The 19691-nt window shown below is 29.0% G+C and overlaps 3 protein-coding genes across 3 annotated transcripts; 2 read left to right on the top strand and 1 right to left on the bottom strand.

The window, feature by feature from the left end:
* Positions 1 to 1304: 1304 nt before the first annotated feature.
* On the top strand, positions 1305 to 6386 carry PGO_021320 (cation transporting ATPase; the record flags this gene model as incomplete). The annotated part of the gene is made up of 1 exon (XM_028685950.1): positions 1305 to 6386. The coding sequence occupies one exon, from the start codon at positions 1305 to 1307 to the stop codon at positions 6384 to 6386; it is 5082 nt and encodes a 1693-aa protein (XP_028541751.1).
* Positions 6387 to 9760: 3374 nt separating this feature from the next.
* Positions 9761 to 15595, top strand: PGO_021330 (hypothetical protein, conserved; the record flags this gene model as incomplete). The annotated part of the gene is made up of 1 exon (XM_028685951.1): positions 9761 to 15595. The coding sequence occupies one exon, from the start codon at positions 9761 to 9763 to the stop codon at positions 15593 to 15595; it is 5835 nt and encodes a 1944-aa protein (XP_028541752.1).
* Positions 15596 to 16825: 1230 nt separating this feature from the next.
* PGO_021340 (eukaryotic translation initiation factor 2 alpha subunit) lies at positions 16826 to 18247 on the bottom strand (the record flags this gene model as incomplete). The annotated part of the gene is made up of 2 exons (XM_028685952.1): positions 16826 to 17661; positions 18094 to 18247. 2 exons carry the CDS (start codon positions 18245 to 18247, stop codon positions 16826 to 16828), a joined length of 990 nt encoding a protein of 329 aa, XP_028541753.1.
* Positions 18248 to 19691: the final 1444 nt, after the last annotated feature.

The raw sequence follows: 19691 nt of genomic DNA on the forward strand, positions 1-19691 counted from the left end.
ACAAAAATTGCATCAACAGTTTGGAAATGTAAAAGCATGAGAAGCTTTGCTAAAATGTGCGGGAAAAAAAAAAAAAAGTACTTATATATGTATATATATATAGAACATTTGTATATACATGTATCTACTCATTTGTACAACGCCCTACGTGTGTTTCCTTTCAAGTAATGCCATGGATCCACACTGTAGAAGAAAAAAAAGGTGCATATTTGAAATGTCGAGAATAAGGGAAAAAGCAAAAATAATTGTTTTTTTGTAAAAAAATTCAAATTAGTCCATAAAAAGGTGATACAGGTGTGCACGGGAGTAAAAAGCTCCATTTTTGAGCTCAAGGACCGCAAGCTGCAAAACTTGCAAGTGTGATCATAATATTTAATAGGAGTGATCCTTAAGATTTATGGTCCTTGGTGCATATGTAAACAATGGTTAATAACCTTAAGCAGTCTCCTGGTCATATATAAAAGAAGTGCCTGAAGAAATGTAAAAACTGGTAGGAAGCCACAGGGTTGGTAAGCTGTTCCAGAAAAAAAAAAAAAAAAAAAAAAAATGTATATACATAGTACATATATATATATATACATACATACATACCATATACGTAGCATAAATTTCTTCACATAAGAAAAGGCATATAAGGGTGAAAAACAAAGTGTACTATGCAAGAGTATGCTAAAACAAGTGTTATACGTTCATTTTTTCATTTCCTTCAAAATAAGGCATTTTTTTTTTTTTTTTCATTGTAACTAAATTAGGTGAAAATTTTTTTTTAAAAAAAACAGAAAATGTCAAAAGGGCCTTTATTATAATTTTGAGAAATTGTAACATCACACATGCAAAGTTGAATTCGACAGATTAAGCGTCACAATGTTCACAACAAAAAGTATACACAAGCCTTTTTTGTTATTCATTTATAAATATTCCTATTTTATTAAACAATTGTAATTTATGTATAAAATAACTTATACGAGCAGAATACACAAGTAGATAACTAGGATTTGTGGGGGGGAATTGACGAACTTTTTTCCCCAATTTTTTTTTTTGTCACTTTTTGTGTAAATTTTGTTCACGTCCTGTGACGCTATTCTTGTGCGTCCCCAACTTGCGTTATTTTAAAAAAAAAAAAAAAAAACGAAGCAAAACGGAGTGAAACGAAGCGAATTGAAAGGAACAACCTGTTATATCTACCACCACCCACAATATAACAAAGCAGACGTGCGAACATCTGCTATACAAGCACATGTGTGCATTTATATATGTAGGTTGATACGTACATATGTGTGCACGGAAATTTGCGAACACAAAAAATGAAACACAAATACAATGTACTGATTTATAGAAAGAAGAAAACACATCTAAGACTCGATGTGCTACTATTCTTCTTCTATACTGTTTTTATTCATCTAATTTTACAAAATGAAAAATTTGAAGCACAACCATCTGATTATGAATATTTAGCGAACTTACAGAATGAGATAGAAGAGACAAACATTTACAACTTGAACGAGGCCTTCAAACCTCCATACTCACCCGACTCATATGTGTATAAAAAAAATAAGGATGAAAAGGAACAGCAAGATTTGGGATACATCAATGTAGAAACAAAGGAAAGGAAAGATAAAAATGAATGGTTAAATAAAAAGACAACAATTGTTGAGGAAAATGAAAAAAATAGAAATAGTAAAGAAGAAGAAAAAGAATCAAAGAAAAAAGGAAAAGAAAATTCCTTCAAACCAATAATAGTAGGAAAATATAACATAATATACATTTTTTACAGCATCGAATTTTTTAGTTTACTTTTATTTATTCTTTTTCATTTATTAACATTTCTCTTATCACAGTGGAATTTAAACGTTAATTTATTTGTCTCATTTAATCGATTAAATAATAATGACAAAAATAAATATGTTTACAACTTGCAAAATTTATGTACACATGTGTATATAAAGCCACTAATTAGGAGAAGTGATAAATCAGGAATAAATAGTAAGGAAAGATTTAACACAGATTACAATTTATATAAACCAAAATCCGAGTTAGTTCCATTGAAAAAGGGGGGAAATTATATATATTTTTTTTATAAACAAAAAAAGTACATTTTCAATTATGAAACGTTAGATTTCGAATCCGTTAAACATTTTGATACTTTTAATTTATCTTTTTATCAAAAATGGAAAGGATTAATTGAATGTAAACAGGAGAATCTCCAAGACGATGTAAACATGTGCAAAACGTTACGAGAAATAGAAGAAAATGTAAAAAATCACCAAAGGAGGAGTGGAAATTTGAATATCCTTTTCCTTCAATTAGATGGTTTATATTTAAGCAAAGGTATAATAAGTGAAATGTCCAAATTAGTACACAATAACAACAAAGGGGCAGGTAATAAACCAGAAGAAGAGATAGAAAACATTTATGAGTACACGAAAAAGGGGAATGAAAAAATGCCAAAATTATTACAAACAATTGAGGAGAGAAACATGTCCCAATTGTCATATCATAATGGTGTTTTAAAGAAGAGAAATAAAGTACATATTGATGAATCGAAAAATATGCAACATGAGAAAGATACAGACTCTTTTTTTAATTATTATAAAAAAAAAAGCAGTTTTGAGATTCCACATGATATATTCGTACATAACAATATAGATAAATATGGAGAAAATATCTATGATATTCCATCTCCATGTTTTAAAAAATTATTATATGAAGCTATGCTGTCACCATTTTTTATTTTTCAATTCTTTAGCATCCTCTTATGGATGCTTGATAGCTATTGGTACTTTGGCATTTTTTCCATTTTCATATTAGTAGTTTTAGAAGCACAATTAATTAATAAAAGAATAAGAGAATTTAATCTCATAAATAGTATGAAAGTACCTGCCCAGAATTTATATGTGTATCGAAATTTGCAGTGGAAAATTATAAAGTCTAGCATGCTACTCCCAGGAGATATATACATATTATCTAATGAGACGAATGGTGGAGACAATTTGTGTACGTGTGAAACTTTATTACTGGATGGAGTATGCATCACAGATGAGTCCATCCTAACAGGTGAATCTATACCTTTGATTAAAGCAGCTATTGATAAAACCGAAGAAGATTTTATGGATGATTATGACAGTATAAATAATAACTTTGATGAAATGGAAGAACCATCTGAAAATCAAATGGATGGAATTTCCATTTTTGCAAACAAAATTGACATAAAGAATAAGCATAAAAAGCATGTAGTTTATGCTGGGTCGAATATTTTATTAACAAAAAATGAAAATAACGAATTTAATAATATGAAATTACCCATTAATGGATGTATAGGGGTTGTATTAAAAAATGGATTTACGACATATCAAGGAAAATTAGTTAGAACAATAATTAACACATCAGAAAAAGTCAATTCATCTAGTACAGATTCCATTATTTTTTTATTTATACTTTTATTATTTTCCCTGTCCTCATGTGCCTACGTAATTTATACTGTGTCACAATCAGCCCATGAAAGGAATTTATACAAACTTCTTCTCTCAGTTTCACATATTATCACAGCTGTTATTCCTCCAGAATTCCCAATAACATTATCCTTAGGTGTTACCATTTCGATTATATATTTGTACAACTTAAAAATTTATTGTACAGAACCGTTTAGATTACCATTTTCTGGGAAATCAAACATATGTGCATTTGACAAAACAGGAACCTTAACTGAGGATAATATGATCGTTTTAGGATTATTCGGATTTGATAACAATACAGAAAAGATAAATGAAATAAATGAATCTATTATTAATAAGCAAAAAGTCCCTTTCCTTTCAGTAGCTGTAATTGCTGGATGTCATTCGATATGCACTGTTAACAATAAACTGTTGGGAGATCCGTTAGAAAAAAATTCATTTCAGAAATTAAAATGCATGATGAGGAATCTAGACAACACTTATGTTTATACAAACAATAACCACATCGATGGTTCTATTACTCACCAAAGCAGTGGGGACAGAGGTAGCAAAATAATTGGTATGTTTGGTAAGAAGGCACCTAATCCGTCTCTTAATGAAAAAAAGAAAAAAACATGTGTTGAAAACTTTCAAATTTATAAAAGATTCTTCTTCTCATCAGAATTACAAAGAATGACATGTATTATTTTGCATGAAGGGCATGAAGGAGATTGGTATGGGGAAGAGTTCGAAGAGGTTACAGAATCCAGCACATGTACAAACAGAAGCGACATGGAAGAAAAAACGCCAAATAGTGAAAACTTAGCAATTTTGGAAAATTTAAAAAAAAAAAAAAAAAAAAATGATAGCAGCAAAGGTGAAACAATTAAGCAATACCTTGCTGTTAGTAAAGGATCCCCCGAAATGATGAAAAAATTTTTAAAAAAAATTCCACAAAATTATGATCAAGTTTTAAACAGCTTATCGATTAAAGGTTATCGTGTCATATGTCTAGCTGCAAATGTATTGGATAGTAAGATAATTTCAAAAAATGTTAAAAGAGAAGATGTAGAAAAAAATTTACATTTCTGTGGTTTTTTGACCTTCATATGCCCAATAAAAGCATCAACACCAAGTTATATTCTTGATATAAAACAGGCAGGACTTAAAAATGTGATGATAACAGGAGATAATGCATTAACCGCTTGTCAAGTTTCACAAGATGTAAATATCGTCCCTTCTATAAAGAGCAAAGATATTTTGATTTTGAAGCTTAGAGAAGATTATAACACCACATCACATGGGAAGAAAAAACTACGCTCAGGTACTTCTTTTGACCCATCCCATGAAATGTTACAAAATGAGGAGAAAAAATTCAGTGGGGAAAAAAGCCCCTCAGATTTAGCAGACCAAGAAGACATATTTAGCAATAACGAAAAGGAGAAGGCAATAGAACTAATAAAAAATATCCCTGTGCATAATAAAACCCAAAATAATGCAATTAATAAATTAATCAAAATTATGAAGGAAAAAAAAAAAAACGTGAACAAAATGGTATATTTTATTAATAGAGAAAATAAAAAAATGCTACCCTTCATTGATTGTGAGGAATACATAAAATTATGTGAAGAACTTTTCACGCTCTGCATTACTGGAGATATAATTGAATATTTTCTAAACAATTATCAAAACGATTTAACCATATTTGATGAACTTATAAAACGAGTTCTTATATTTTGTAGAGTATCTCCAAAGAATAAAGAAATTATTATAAAAACTTTGAATAAATTGGGAAACATAACAATTATGTGTGGAGATGGGACAAATGACATGGCAGCATTGAAGGCTGCGCATGTAGGAGTATCATTATTAAGTATAAAAATAACGTATAAAAATACGAGGTCAGATAATAGTAATATCAATATTACTAATCAATTGAATCGAGGAAATATAAATCCGAATACTACTAATTATAACAATGGTAACAATGGAGCTATTCAAAACTATGAACAACGGCTGAGAAGTGTGTACGATAATTTAAATGCTCAATATAATGCAGCTTCTGCAAATGGTGGTAATAATTTGGCAAGTGCCAGATATTATGAACAAATGAAATTATACAATGAAAGAAAAAAACAGTTAGAAAATATGATGCAATCTATGGATGATTCTTTACCTCTAATAAAATTAGGAGAAGCGAGTATAGCATCTCCATTTACATACAAAGGGAACGATATTAAATGTATTAAGGAAATTATTTGTTGTGGAAGATGCGCATTATCAAAAGTTATAATGATGTATAAATTGATGATTATAAATTCTCTGATAACAGCTTTTTCCGTATCCATTTTGACCTTAGATGGAGTAAAATTAAGTGATGCACAGACGACAGTTATATCTTTACTGTACACTTCTCTCATTGTTTTAATATCCAAAACAACTCCTTTAAAAAGTATATCAAATTATTCCCCGCCAAATTCGTTATTTAATATTAGTGTTATGAGTTCTTTAATATCTCAAGTTTTTATTCATTTTTCTATTTTAATATATGGATGGAAATTAGCTTGTTCTTACAGACAACCTGATTACGTCCCAGATTTGAAAGGAGATTTCTCACCTAATTTAGTTAACACTTGTATTTACTACCTAATTTATTGTATCAATTTATCCATTTTTTCATGTAATTATGAAGGGTTACCATTTATGACACCCATTCATAAAAATAAAGAAATCGTGTACATATTTATTGCAAATTTTATCTTCCTTTTTGCTCTCGTTATGAATATAATACCCGATCTAAACCATTTCTTCTCACTTGTCTCCTTTCCAAATACCAATTTACAATTTCTCTTTTTGTTTTTAATGATTTTGGACATTGTTGCACCATATCTCATTTGTAACACAATCAGATACATAAGGTTTTATGCATTTGAAAAGTTTAAATTAAATTTATAATGTACCTCGTTTATTTACATTGGTGTGTTCATAAGTTAGCGCACATAGGGAAGTGAACCAACATGGAAAATTGTGTAGACACATATTCTTTTTATTTTTTTTCTTTTTTTTTTTTTCTTTTTTTTTTTTTTTTTTTTTTTTTAATTCTCAAACAACATTCCCAAACCGCTGCTGTTTGCATTGTTTGAATTTTCAAATGTTTGCTGATCTACATGGATAGACAATTTGCTATGCATTTTGCAGAACATTTATTTTTGAGCTTGTTACCAATCGATGTAACCATTATAATTAATCGTTGTATAACCATTTTTTTACCACACACTATTGACATATGTTTTGAAGCATACTTCAGGGTTCCATCTATCCTTTGTGCAGATCGAGAGATGCCAATATTATAAATAAGGGAAAAAAAAAAAAAAAAAGTGATTTCATGAATTGTTAAAACTTACTAAACTCTTTGCATAAATAATACGTCGGAATGGATAACAGTGAATTAATATGAAAGAAACAATAAGGTTGAGAACCCCATAAATGATGAATCTATCTGAAAACATTTTTAATTTTGTAACTGATTCAACCTTGATAAAGCAGAAAACATTGTGTAGAGACACTACTAAATAAGTGTCAATATTCTGTTATTTTAGAGGAGGATTAAATTTCACACAATGTTGTTGACACTGTCCAAATAAGTGCCATCAACGTTTGTGTAAGATATAAATTCGCTTCCTCAGCAAGGAGAGAGATAAAGGGGGAGATTGATGTGAATGGTACGTAATATGTTTTCCTCTTTTTAATAAGTACACTTTTCTTTTTTTTTAAATTGCTATTTTGTTCATTCGAACGCATTTACGTATACTTGTTTTTACACACCCCAAGACAACTATATGTATACACAACAAATGTTTGACTTGAACCCTTAATGAAAGTTAAAATTGTAGAACGAACATTCGACGTAGGTGCAAATATTAGAAAGGCGTTCTTTCTTTAGACATTTTCCCAAGAAAAAATGTTCACTTCAAAATTATAACTCATCTGGGATACTATTAGTATAAAAAAAGCACAGCGTCGTGGTTATTTGATTTTTTTTTTTTTTTTTTCAAGTATGAACCATTTACCCACATTTTTTTTGATGACTCCAAAAAAAAAAAAAAAAAGAAAAAAAGAAAAAAAGGTATATGCCACAATAAAATGAACTTTACAAACGTACACATGTGGGGATAAGAAGTTTATCATCGTTTCGTAAATTGTTATACGGGAAAACATGCATCAAAATAATACAAATAGGATAGTTGGAAAAATGGGTGTGTATATGAAGAGGGTTAGAAGGATAACAACGAAGTTTTATATAATTATTTCTTTTTTTTAGAAAAAAGGAAATTCTTTTATATATGGGGGAAACGCAATTTTACTAAAAAAAGGGAAAAAAAATAAAAATAAAATTCTTTGGTAAATAATATGTGAAAAATGATGAAGAAATATTACTTTTAATTTTTTTTTTTTTTTTTTTCCCATTTGCTGTAGTGCATAAAACCATCTAAAATGGCTGAAACGAAGAATTATTTTTGGTTATCTGAAAGTTTAGGTAATTGTAACAAAACATTTAATTGATATTTTATGAGTTTACATGAGAAAGTAAAAATTTGTTAATTTTTGTTCGGAACTTTTCTACTTGCGTTTTAACCCATTTTTCAGCCTTTTTCCCCAAAATATCCTTTTGGGTCCATTTTCCTTCTTCATTTTACCACCTTTTTGTTTACCTGCTGCTTTTTAATTTTTTTCCCTATATTTCCCTTTTTTTTTATTTTCATTTTTTGATTTGCATGTTTTGACTTGCACTTTTTGATTTGCACGTTTTGATTTGCACGTTTTGATTTGCACGTTTTGATTTGAACGTTTTGATTTGCACTTTTCATTTTCAATTTATCGGCTTCTACTGTTAATTTTCCTGGTTCTATTTTCCCATTGGGCATGTTTTCCGTTAACACTTTTTTTTCTTTTTTTTTTTTTTTTTTACACCCTCTACCCTTTTTATTTTCTCAAAATTTTAACATAAAAAGGTTGCCAAAAATAAAGTTGTGCATCAACTTGAGGAACAACAATTGCTATTTTTAAGCACTTATATTACCTCTTACCACATGTTACTTATTGTCAGCCGCTTATTCGTTTAAAGAATTTTTCCTTTTTTTGGTGCATACACAATTATATATATATGTGTGCGTGTATATATATATAATACATATTTCACATACATACATTAACGTATATATAAAAGACTTCTTACATTCTTTTTCGGTGCAAAGGTTTGTACTGTTACTTTTGTAGAAACAGTTACTAACAACGCTTTCATATTTGGCATATTTTTCTTACTGTCACTTTTTTTTTTTTTTTTTTCTCTTTTTATTCAATGTGTTCAATAAAATAGGGAACGTGAACACATAATGATTTCATAACCACAGGAATATGTTTGAAGAAATAGAGGGTAATGAAAATTTTACAAAATTTCCCCTTTATATTTGTCATTTGTTTACATACAACAAAAAAAAAAAATAAAAAGAAAAAAGTTGTAAAGTGTAAAATAGGCCACGTGGATAACCAAATAGTGAAGTAGCGTAAACACTTTTTCGTTTTTCCTATTTGAAAAAGGTGTAAAAAAATAAAGGTATTAAAAGAAAAAAAATATTCAATGGAAAACCATTAGTCTAGTTTATCAGAAAAATATGACCAAAGTTATGAACATATATAATATGATATGCGTTTATAACTATAATGAAATATTTCAAAAAAGTCGTTTGAGGAATATAAACGTATGGCGTTAGCAGAATTAGCTTGTCAAACAAAAAACAAAATAAAAAAAAATAAGAAAAAATAAGAAAAAATAAGAAAAAATAAGAAAAAATAGGACAAAATAAGAAAAAATAATACAATCTAATATAATTTTGGTTACCAAACACAAATACAAACATTCAACCGTTAAACGGATATAACAAGTGTAAAATTATTTCAGAAGGCAGATATATACCTAACACTCAGAGAATTGTGCAAAAGTGAGAAGGGTTAAATTGGATTCTAAATAAACGAAAAGAACAAAGGGTATACATAAACACACACACAAATATATAGACAGACAGAGAGACAAATAGATATGCTTTTAGATAGACAAATAGATATGCGGATAGATGGACAGATATATAGATAAAATCGGAAAGCACATAACACACAGAAAGGCACATTTGTGAGTGTGCGTGCACACAGAACAGAAATCCCCTGTGTCTACTGAAAGACATATATGTGAAAATAACGTTTTGCTAATCGTTACACATAAAAAGGAATCATAAAAATGATTAGGAGGAGTTCAATTATCGAATAATAAAAAAATGAAAGAACTACCAATAGAAAAGGAATTAGAACTTATCTATGAATATACGTTATCAGTGGAGTTTTTAATACGGAAGTTCAGTGATTATATAAAGAGAAAAAAAACACAAAAAAAAATCATTGCAAAAAAAGAATTAATTAGCAAATTTATTCTCAAATATTTAAATAAAAATATTCCGTCACTTTTATCTCGTCATATTAGGTGTGTCAAGAATAACAAGTTTTATGAACAAATTTTTCTTTGTGCATTTTACCATATTATTGTAAAGTATGTGGTGTATGATCCTTTGTTCTCTTTCCACAGAGACGCAAGTCGAGATGTGCACCATGGGCAGGATGAACAATTTGAAAAACATGGTTCTTACAAAAGTGGCGATAATGAGAGGAACTCATGTGGACATACAATGAATGAAAAGAATAAATGCAAACAGAATGACCATGAATCGAAATTTATAGAGAACATAAATATACACTTAACTGCGACTAAAGGAAATGAGACAAAGGAAGAAATGTCCAGAAAGGTAACTGAATACATTATGAAAGAGAATATACCATGTAAGGAGCTAGATGACGGACTTCTGATCCTTCACTCGACTTATGAACAAATATGTGATGTTATTTATGCCTTTAGTATTATATGCTATTTATATGAGTTTCATGCATTCTTTAAGATAAAAAATATTAAAATTTTAAAAAATGATAAATGTTTATTTAATTTTTTTAACTGGATTTACAACTTTAAATCGCGCCTTTTGAGGAATATGAAAATTGGTGAAATGAATAAAAGCGGAAAAAATGACATGAGCGATGCCAATCAATTGGAGGAAACACAGAATCAAGACTTTTCATCGAACGAAACGACTCACTTTTCGAATGCCAATGAAAATAATTTCGACAGTGAAAGCAATAAAAAAGCATATGCGATGGAAAGGGTGGAATTTGGAAGCAACAATATAAATAAATGTGTAAAAAAAAAAGATTCAGAAGAAAATTCTTTCAACGTGTTCAATAATATATTTCAAGTGGAAAACGAATTTATTGACGAAGAATTTTTTAATTTTATGTTAATTAAGAGAAAAAATATAGAAAGTATTTTTTTTGCACATTCCAATGAGGCACAAAATTATTGTGAAGGCAATCCTGGCGAAGTATTTTCAATTGAACATTTAGGAAGTGATGCAAAAATGATGGAACGAAAAATTGAAAAAAATAAAAAAGGAGATTATCAAAATATTCATTTCGATAGAGATGGAAACATGGTTAGAGACGGGCCTCCAAATAGAATACGAGATAACAAGAACAAAGTAGTTGTACCTAATGTGGATGAATCTGAAGGGGATAACGTCGATGTAACAGGATATGATTCGATCAGAAATAGTGTGAAAATGGTTGACAGTTATACAAGTAGAGGAAGGGCAAATGTAAAAAATTATGACAGTATAAAATCTCATTTTGAATACTTGTATAACGAGATGAAGAATGTAAAAACATCAAAAGTGTACATACCTCTCTGTCTATATGCAAATTATATATTCGATTTTTATCAATTTAATATAAAAAGGAAACTATGGAGAATATTAAATTTTAATTTGTGTTTTGATGAAGACATGTATGAATCTAGCAAAAAGATTGAAAAAAGTTCCATTTCAACAAATAATGCCAATAGCTATTTTTCAAATGGAAACAAAAATTACAATAATGACATAAAGAAAAAAAGTTGCATTACTTTTTATATAGGAGGTCTAGTTGAATTCATTGATGGAAAAAATTCTTTTGAAAGGAAATATGTTTTGGATTCCTTAAAGAAATGTATTGATAATGAATTGTTTAATACTAATAATATATCATGCGTGGAAGAAACTGAAACGGATGAAAGGAAAAATAAAAGTGATACTGATCAATATGAATATCATAATATATTTTATGTTTCAAGCGGAATATGTGGAAGAGAAAGAGAATTTTTAAAAAAAGTACCCGGTTGTAAGAAGAGAACCGGAAGCTTAGTGAACAATTTTATTCAAGATGAAAAATTTAATTATAACCAGGTTAATGCAAAAGTGCGAGAAGAAACACAACTATGTGAAAAAATAAATCAAAATGATAACAGAACAATTCATGACAGATGTAAAAAGAATGAAAATGCAAAAAAAAAAAAAAAAAATATAGATAAGAATGCATCTAATTTTACAAATAGCTATAGTGATGCGACCATCGCGATAAGTGAATTTGTGAACGAATATATATATATGTTTATTTGTTACGTTTGCTTAAATGTAACAAAATTAGCTATTTTCCTAATAGACAAGTATAATATAAGCATATCCAGTGGGTACTTAGATCTTAGCAGTTACATATACATATGTCAAATGAATAAGATGAATTCGAATATTTTGTATTTTATAAGAAAACATAATATTCATCATTCTATATTTTCTAATTGTGTTAATAATAGAGATTTAAAAGAGAATTATCTTATATACCAAAATATTGAGTACACTGAGAAGACACGTAAAAATAACGATTTGTACTTAAAATTTTTGGAAGATATTGTATCACATCAGCACATGACAGGTTCTGGAGGCAATAAAAGAAGTGCAGCTAGTCATATCCCCTATTCCAACACATGTATCGGGAATAGTAATCTCTTAGCAATTCCAGAATTGCAAGGGGTTCGCCACAACTTAAAGAACAGAGGGCGGAGCCATGACTGTGGCGATGGGGGTAGAAATGAGAGTGGTAACAAAGGTAGAAATTCAAGTGATAATTTAGGTAGGAATGAAGGTGACAACATGGATGACAATAATGTGGATGATAATGCTAGCATCAGTGAGAGTATGGCTGAAGGAATTAGTCTGCAAACCCGTGGGGACAGCAACAGCTGTAGCAACAATGGAATTATTACCACACAGAAGAGCAAAGAAGAAAAAAAATTATTTGAGAAAAAAAAAACAAACAATGGTTACGATAGTCAACATATTTACTACTCTTCCATGTCTAGAAGGAACTATATGAATGATGTTAAAAGAAATGATCTGATAACAGAAAATCAGATAATGTTGCCAAGTGAAGGAAAAAAGAATACATATGATAATGATAATTTGAAACATGGGAAGATAGATATTAAAGATATTAATGTGGAAAACAGTCAACTGGGGAATGGTATAATAATAACAAATAGCAGTTCTATAATTACCCATTTGAATGAAGAAATACAATCTAGTGCTATGAATATTAATTTCGAATCAACAGCAAAAATAAAGACAAACAGGATTGTTAGTCAAAATAGTTGCAGTCATCCAGACATAAATGTTATTAATGTTGATGAAAGAAAGAGCAATGGAATGGTCGCTAATTCTGATGATAAAATGGAAAAGAAAAAAAATGAAGAATCCGAATATTCTCCAAATTATACTCAATTAAATTGTAGTAAATATTATGTTGATCCTGCGTCTAATAATCATGAAAGGACAAAATACATTGATAGCATTGGTACAAATAATATATCGAAGAAGAAAGACCTAAGTAATAAAATGAAAAAAAAATATTATGATGAAGGAGAAAAAGAGATGGAAAAGCATAGACAAAAGTCAAATTCGGAATTTAAGAATATTAATGTACTTACGAATGATATGAATAACCTAGTAAATAAATGCAACAAAAGCAGTTGTGATAGCGTGAACACTAGAAGAAAAGGAAGAACGCACAGTGGCACTCCTAACAGTATAGTTCTAAACATTACACAGATTAGCAATATAAATTTTTTTAATCATAATATGTATCCAATTAAGTTAAATGTTGTATATAATTTATACCTAAATGATATTTTAAAAAGTGACGCAAGAATTGCACATGTTGTTGATAATTGTAAAGGGAATACAACTCTAGAATTAGAACTGATCAAACAACAACTAAAAAATGGTAATGTGAAATATGCCATTAGGTTATTAAAGTTGTTCAATTATGAATTGTTACAATTTCCGAATTTATTCTTTTATCTAAATTATAAATCTTATAATTACCTTTTAAGTACATTTGATAAAAAATATATTATTTACTACTTGTATGACAATCCAAAGTATTTGAAAATATATTTTAGTGCATTATTAAAGAAGAAAAGCATGGATGCCTGTTTAATGGCTCTATATTTCTTATACCCTTTGTATATATCATCGGAAGACTTACATTTTAGAATGTTTTACTTTTTATTTTTTAATCCAAAAAAAACACAAAAAAAGAATCACAATAGTAACATTGTACTTAATGACCCGCATTTATGGAAAGACGAAAATGAGAATAAGGGTGGGCAGAAGAATAATAAAATCGGGAAAAAAAAGGGAAGAGCCACCAGTTGTGGTTCTTTTGCAAAGGGAGGAACCACAGAGGATGGGGTGGGCATCGACATGGACGCAAATTCATTTACTTTCGAAAGTATAAATCGGAAGTGGAACTACAATGCCATTTACTCTTTTGTGAAAAACGAATGTGTAATAATAAACGATCTTCACTTTGCTTTCAAAAACGAAGAAATTATGCCATTTGACAGCGTGACAAGGAAAATATATAAATTATCAGACTTGTGCAAATATTTTGGTATTTTTGAAAAGTTTAAAAAATTGAACTCAGAAATTATTAAAAATTCGTTCAACTATTTGATTAAGAGGGACGGAAAATGTTCATGTCAAAAAAAATTTATTTGCATAAATGATCTAGGTGCTTCTTTAAAAGTGGTTAGAATTATTGAATCATTTGAGGATTTTCTTATATTGTATGAACACATAAAAAAAAAGGAGAAAGTTATATTTATAGATGCGGAATGGAAATGCTCTGTATTTAGAGAAAATCCAATTATATCAATTTTTCAAATTGCCTTGAAAGATAATCCATTATCCTACATAATTGATTTGAAAAAAATATCTGTTGAAAATTATGAAGTTAATTATTACATTTCAGACATTTTCAGAGATCAAAATATTATAAAAATAGGAGTGGCATTTTTAACTAATGATATGTTACATTTTAGAAAGTATTACGACATTTTTACCATGTTGAAACTTGAAAAATATCACAATATATTGGTAGATCCTGCAAACCAGGGATCAGATGAAAACCAAAAAGAGAACAATTTTTTTCCCTCCATTGAACAAATATCTGAAAAGCCACAACTGAAATGTAACACTACGAGCAGTTGGGATGTACTGTTACAAAAAGTTATGAAAAGTTTGCATAGTGATGAAGGGATTAGTGAGGAGTTAGCTGCTCCTGTGGAAAATGCAAATGGAGGAACAAGTGGAAGAAGTGTAAGTGGCGAAGGGAACCACGTGAACAAAAATAAGCAAAGACATCATTTTAGAAAAAATAACCCCCATTTTTCAAATAATGGAGAGAGAAAAAAATGTGGAAAAGAAAATTATAACCTGAGTGATGATATAAGTTTTAAAAATATATTTCCTGTTAACTATTTTTTAAAATATAGAAAAAATGTGTCACTAATTGATAAACATTTGAACACAAAATGTAAAATATGTAATAAAGTTGGTATATATAGTTGTATACACAAGTACTATGACTTGGAAAATATATACTTAAAATATTATGAACAACTAAAAGCATATTTTCCTGACCTTCGAAAAAATGTGAACTATTCTGTAAAAATTTTCGGTAAAGCTCTATTTCCCGAAAAGGAAGTTAATAAAGAATGTCAAATAATTAACTGGAATTTTAGACCTCTTTCTTCCAGTAGTGTTGAGTACGCCATACTGGATGTTCTTATCCTGAAGAACTTTTTTAGTTTAATTCAGACCAAACTGCCTTTTAACATCGAGTGCACCCTATGAAGGGTATCATATGTTTAATATGTGCTTCTGTGATATATGAAAGGCTAACATGTGGAAGTCTATCATGTGGAAGTCTAACATAGAAAATCTGATATGTGTGTAACACATTAGTGTGCAATATATTCGCGTGAACTTACATTTTGAATTCGCGATGCACAAACATTGTGAACATGTTCATATACAAGCATGCAAAAGGCCAGTTTGCATATGCAAAAAAATGCACTGATTGGCCACCAAACAGGAGCGTATATGCTATATTTGTTCATTGCCCTAATTCACACAACGTTGTTCATTTTTTTATGTCGAAATTTTTTTTTTAAATATTAATTTTTATTAGGGTAAAATATACATCTTTCAAGTGGATTTATCTCCCATCATTTGAACGACACATAAATATGTGCACGTGTTTATATGAATATTTGTATCTAACAACACATGCATTTATTAATAGATTTAAGCTCTTTTTACGTGACTACAGTTTTTAAAAATTTGTTTTTAAAAAAAGTTTTTTTTTTTTTTTTTTTTTTTTTTTCCTAATTTTATATTTAATTTTTGTTAAAAAGAAAAAAAAAAAAAAAAAACTTTCCTTTATATTCTGACTTTATAAAACATATAAAGTTATACGTAAAAATTAAATTTTTACTGTAAAGGCGAAGTGAAAGAAAAGAAATGTAAATACAAGTGTAATCGTTTTTTAATACCCATGTGTACAATATACATATGAATATGATCACATTAATCAGGAAAAATGAAAAAAAAAAAAAAAAACTTAAAATTGTACTCATTTATATTTATTATTATTGTTATTATTATTATTTTTTTTTTAAACATGAAACGATGGGAACTGTGGATAATATTTTCAAGGAGCAAAAAGGGCAAAACAGCAATATTTACTTGTGTACTAACAAATAACAAAAATTAACCCAAATATTGTAAAGTATTAGGTGTGCGTTTTTAAAAACACATACTCATGGCAAAAAGTATAGTAAATATTATATACATAATTAGATGCAAAAAAAGGCTAAACAGGAACGTAAAAGTTTAACCTCAAACACATAAAATAAGTTTACTAATTATTGTAACTTCATACTATTCATGATGCTACGAGGTAAAAAAAAAAAAAAAAAAAAAAAAATGTACTTCTCCGTCCAAATCAGTAACTACACATCAACAGTGTGTTTTTATTTTTACTGTTTTTTTTTTTTTTTTTTTTTCTTGTAATTATTGTACTTAATCTTCTTCCTCTTCTATTTCACTTGAATTATCTTCATCATCACTGGAGTTCTCATCGTCATCATCACTACTATTGTATTCATTATCACTAGAAAGATCATCCTGTTTATCTAGCAATTCTTCTAAACGTTTCTCATCATCACCACCCATAACCAAAATTTCTCCTTGTTGTTTAAAATCTCCTCCTTTATATTCTTTAATTTTATCACTAATAAGTTTCATAGCTTCTTGAATTTTGGACATACCAAGATCTTTATCTTGACAGGAAGTAACAATAACATATTGTGGAGGGGCAATTAATTTAATATTAATTGATACTTCATCATTTGAAACTTCTTTCCCTTTTTTCAAAGCTTCTTTAACAGCATCAATTCCTTCATAACTAAAACACCATACATCAATTCTTCCTCTTAATTTTAGAGCTTGTGCGGATAGTCTAAGTTGAGTATCAGCAAGAAGGGAATTTTTTACTTCTTCTTTTAGATCTATTCCTTTAAAAACAGCTTCTGGATTAACAGTTGCTTCTTTTAATGCATCTAATGCATGTCCATATCTTTTATACAATGGCCAAATAGCTATTCTATTTAGTTCCTCAACAGTCATATTATGTTTCTGTGCAACATGTCTAACTGTTTGATGTACTTTCTTTGATTTTGAAAAATGTTCTTCACACTTCATTATATCTTTTGGTGATACTCTTCTTTTTGACAAATCAATGTATCCTTTTTGGCTATCTACTCTTAAAACCAAGACTACTTCATGCCTTCCAACTCGAATTAATTTGTTTACACTTCGAAATCTTCTTTTAGACAGTTCAGACATTAAAATCATTCCTATAATAGGTAAAATATGTGTTATATGTATATGATAAATACGAACAAATAGAAATCGTTTGCCATCATTGTGGATCAACCCCTATGGTCATTAAACATTATACATTAATATGTGCATTTGTGAAGAATGATAATAATCTGACATGTATGTACGTTGAAAAAGAAAAAATGCATGTGCGTAAAAATATATGCTCCATTTATAGTATATAAAACGCTTTGCAGTTTTTCCAATCATTTGTTTTGGTACATTTTGGGTTACCAGGGGGGTCATGCATAGTTACATATCTATGCACATGTTCAAGTACATGGTTATGTAGCTACGTGTACACGAATATGATTCATCACCCTTCTGTAATCCTTATGTTATATTTATTTTATTTCTTTTTTCTGTTTTGTTTTTTTTGTTTTTTTTTTTTGTTTTCTTTTTCGTACCTTCCATGTCATTATATTCCAGTATGGAAACATATGCCCCCATATCTTCAATCCTATTAACCTTGACCATGATCAAGTCATCTACTTCTGGAAATTTCTTCTCATAAAAACGACAATCGCCTAAATCGGCTTTGCTCCTCTGAAGGTCACCCATCTTTGCTCTGCAGTATATGGAAATGCAATCCTCAATAGGTGATGGGAAGCAATTTTGGAGGAAAAAGATGAACACAAAAAAAACAATCCCTAAAATAATGCGTAAATGTGATATCACTCCTATTGTTCTGAATGGTTTAACACACGATGGAGATTAACACGTTCAAATTTTTTTCTCAAATGGATGGGAAAAAAAAAAAAAAAAAAAAAAAGAGATAGGGGAAAGGTGGGGGGATAGGTGAAAAATAAATAAGGCCTATTTTTTTTTTTTACTAGTTAATTTTGTGAACCTTCCATATATATATTGTATATACCATATATATATAATGATTCCCCAATCTGTTTTGGGTCATTATTTTAATCTTGATAAAAGATTATTTATAACTTGTATCACTATAATAGGGGTAGGAGAATAGCTTTAAATTAAATGAAAAGAAATTGAAGTTGAACAGGACGTAAAAATTATTTATTCATTTTTTTTTTTTGATTTTTTTTGGCATTTATTTATTTTCTGAAATTCTTAAAAAGTTGTGAGAACAATGGAGAAAAAAGAAAATTAAAATAAAAAAAGCTAAAGAATGCATATTTGCATATATATATATATATATATATATGTATATAATATACATTTGCAGATGATAAAATTGTAATTTTCAATTTGTTCTTTTTTTTCCACTTATTTTTAGCCGTCACACTTCTGTGAAAATATTTTGCTAAATTTTGCCTTTACACGTGTGATGTTTTTTAAAGTGAAATCATTCAGCCACCCTTAATTACTGAAGAAACGTTATTAATAAAATAGTAAGGTACAATTGAGGGCTTTATCTTTTAAAAGGAAAAATTCACAATTTTGGGATTAGTGCTCAATATGGGTTTCTTCTCACGTACATATGCAAGCCTATTGAAAGTGCCTTCAAGTAGGAACGGTCTTCAATAAAAAAAAAAATATATACGTATGTATATTACCAAACACTGAGGTGCACATACATAATAATAATATGCGCATATTTTACATGTAAGTTACCACCCCCACCCCCTTCACGTGCAACTTTGTGAGTATTCAAATCTCTGTATGTATATACATACCACATGGCACTTCTTCACAGTTCTCTTTATTGGGGAGGCACATGGTGCCATATTTTCCACATACTTTGTAAAGGCATTTTAAAGTAATTTGCAAAACGTTATATTAAAAACAATTATCAGAAGAAACCTCTCTTCCTCAGATATATATGTGTATTCCGCAAGAAAAGAAAAAATATTAAGCTGAACACTGATTTTAGGAATGTCATATTAGTTTCGACTGTTGCGAAGAATATGTAAATATGAACAAACGGTTATACACACAGGTAATGCATGTACAAGTTCGCAAATATATATGTGCAATAGGTGGGTACGAAAGAACACCATTAAAAAGTGCTGACAAATAAAAAATAAGAGGATTT

The sequence above is a fragment of the Plasmodium gonderi genome, assembly GCF_002157705.1.
Source record: "Plasmodium gonderi DNA, contig: Chr02, whole genome shotgun sequence".
NCBI classification, from domain to species: Eukaryota; Apicomplexa; class Aconoidasida; order Haemosporida; family Plasmodiidae; genus Plasmodium; species Plasmodium gonderi.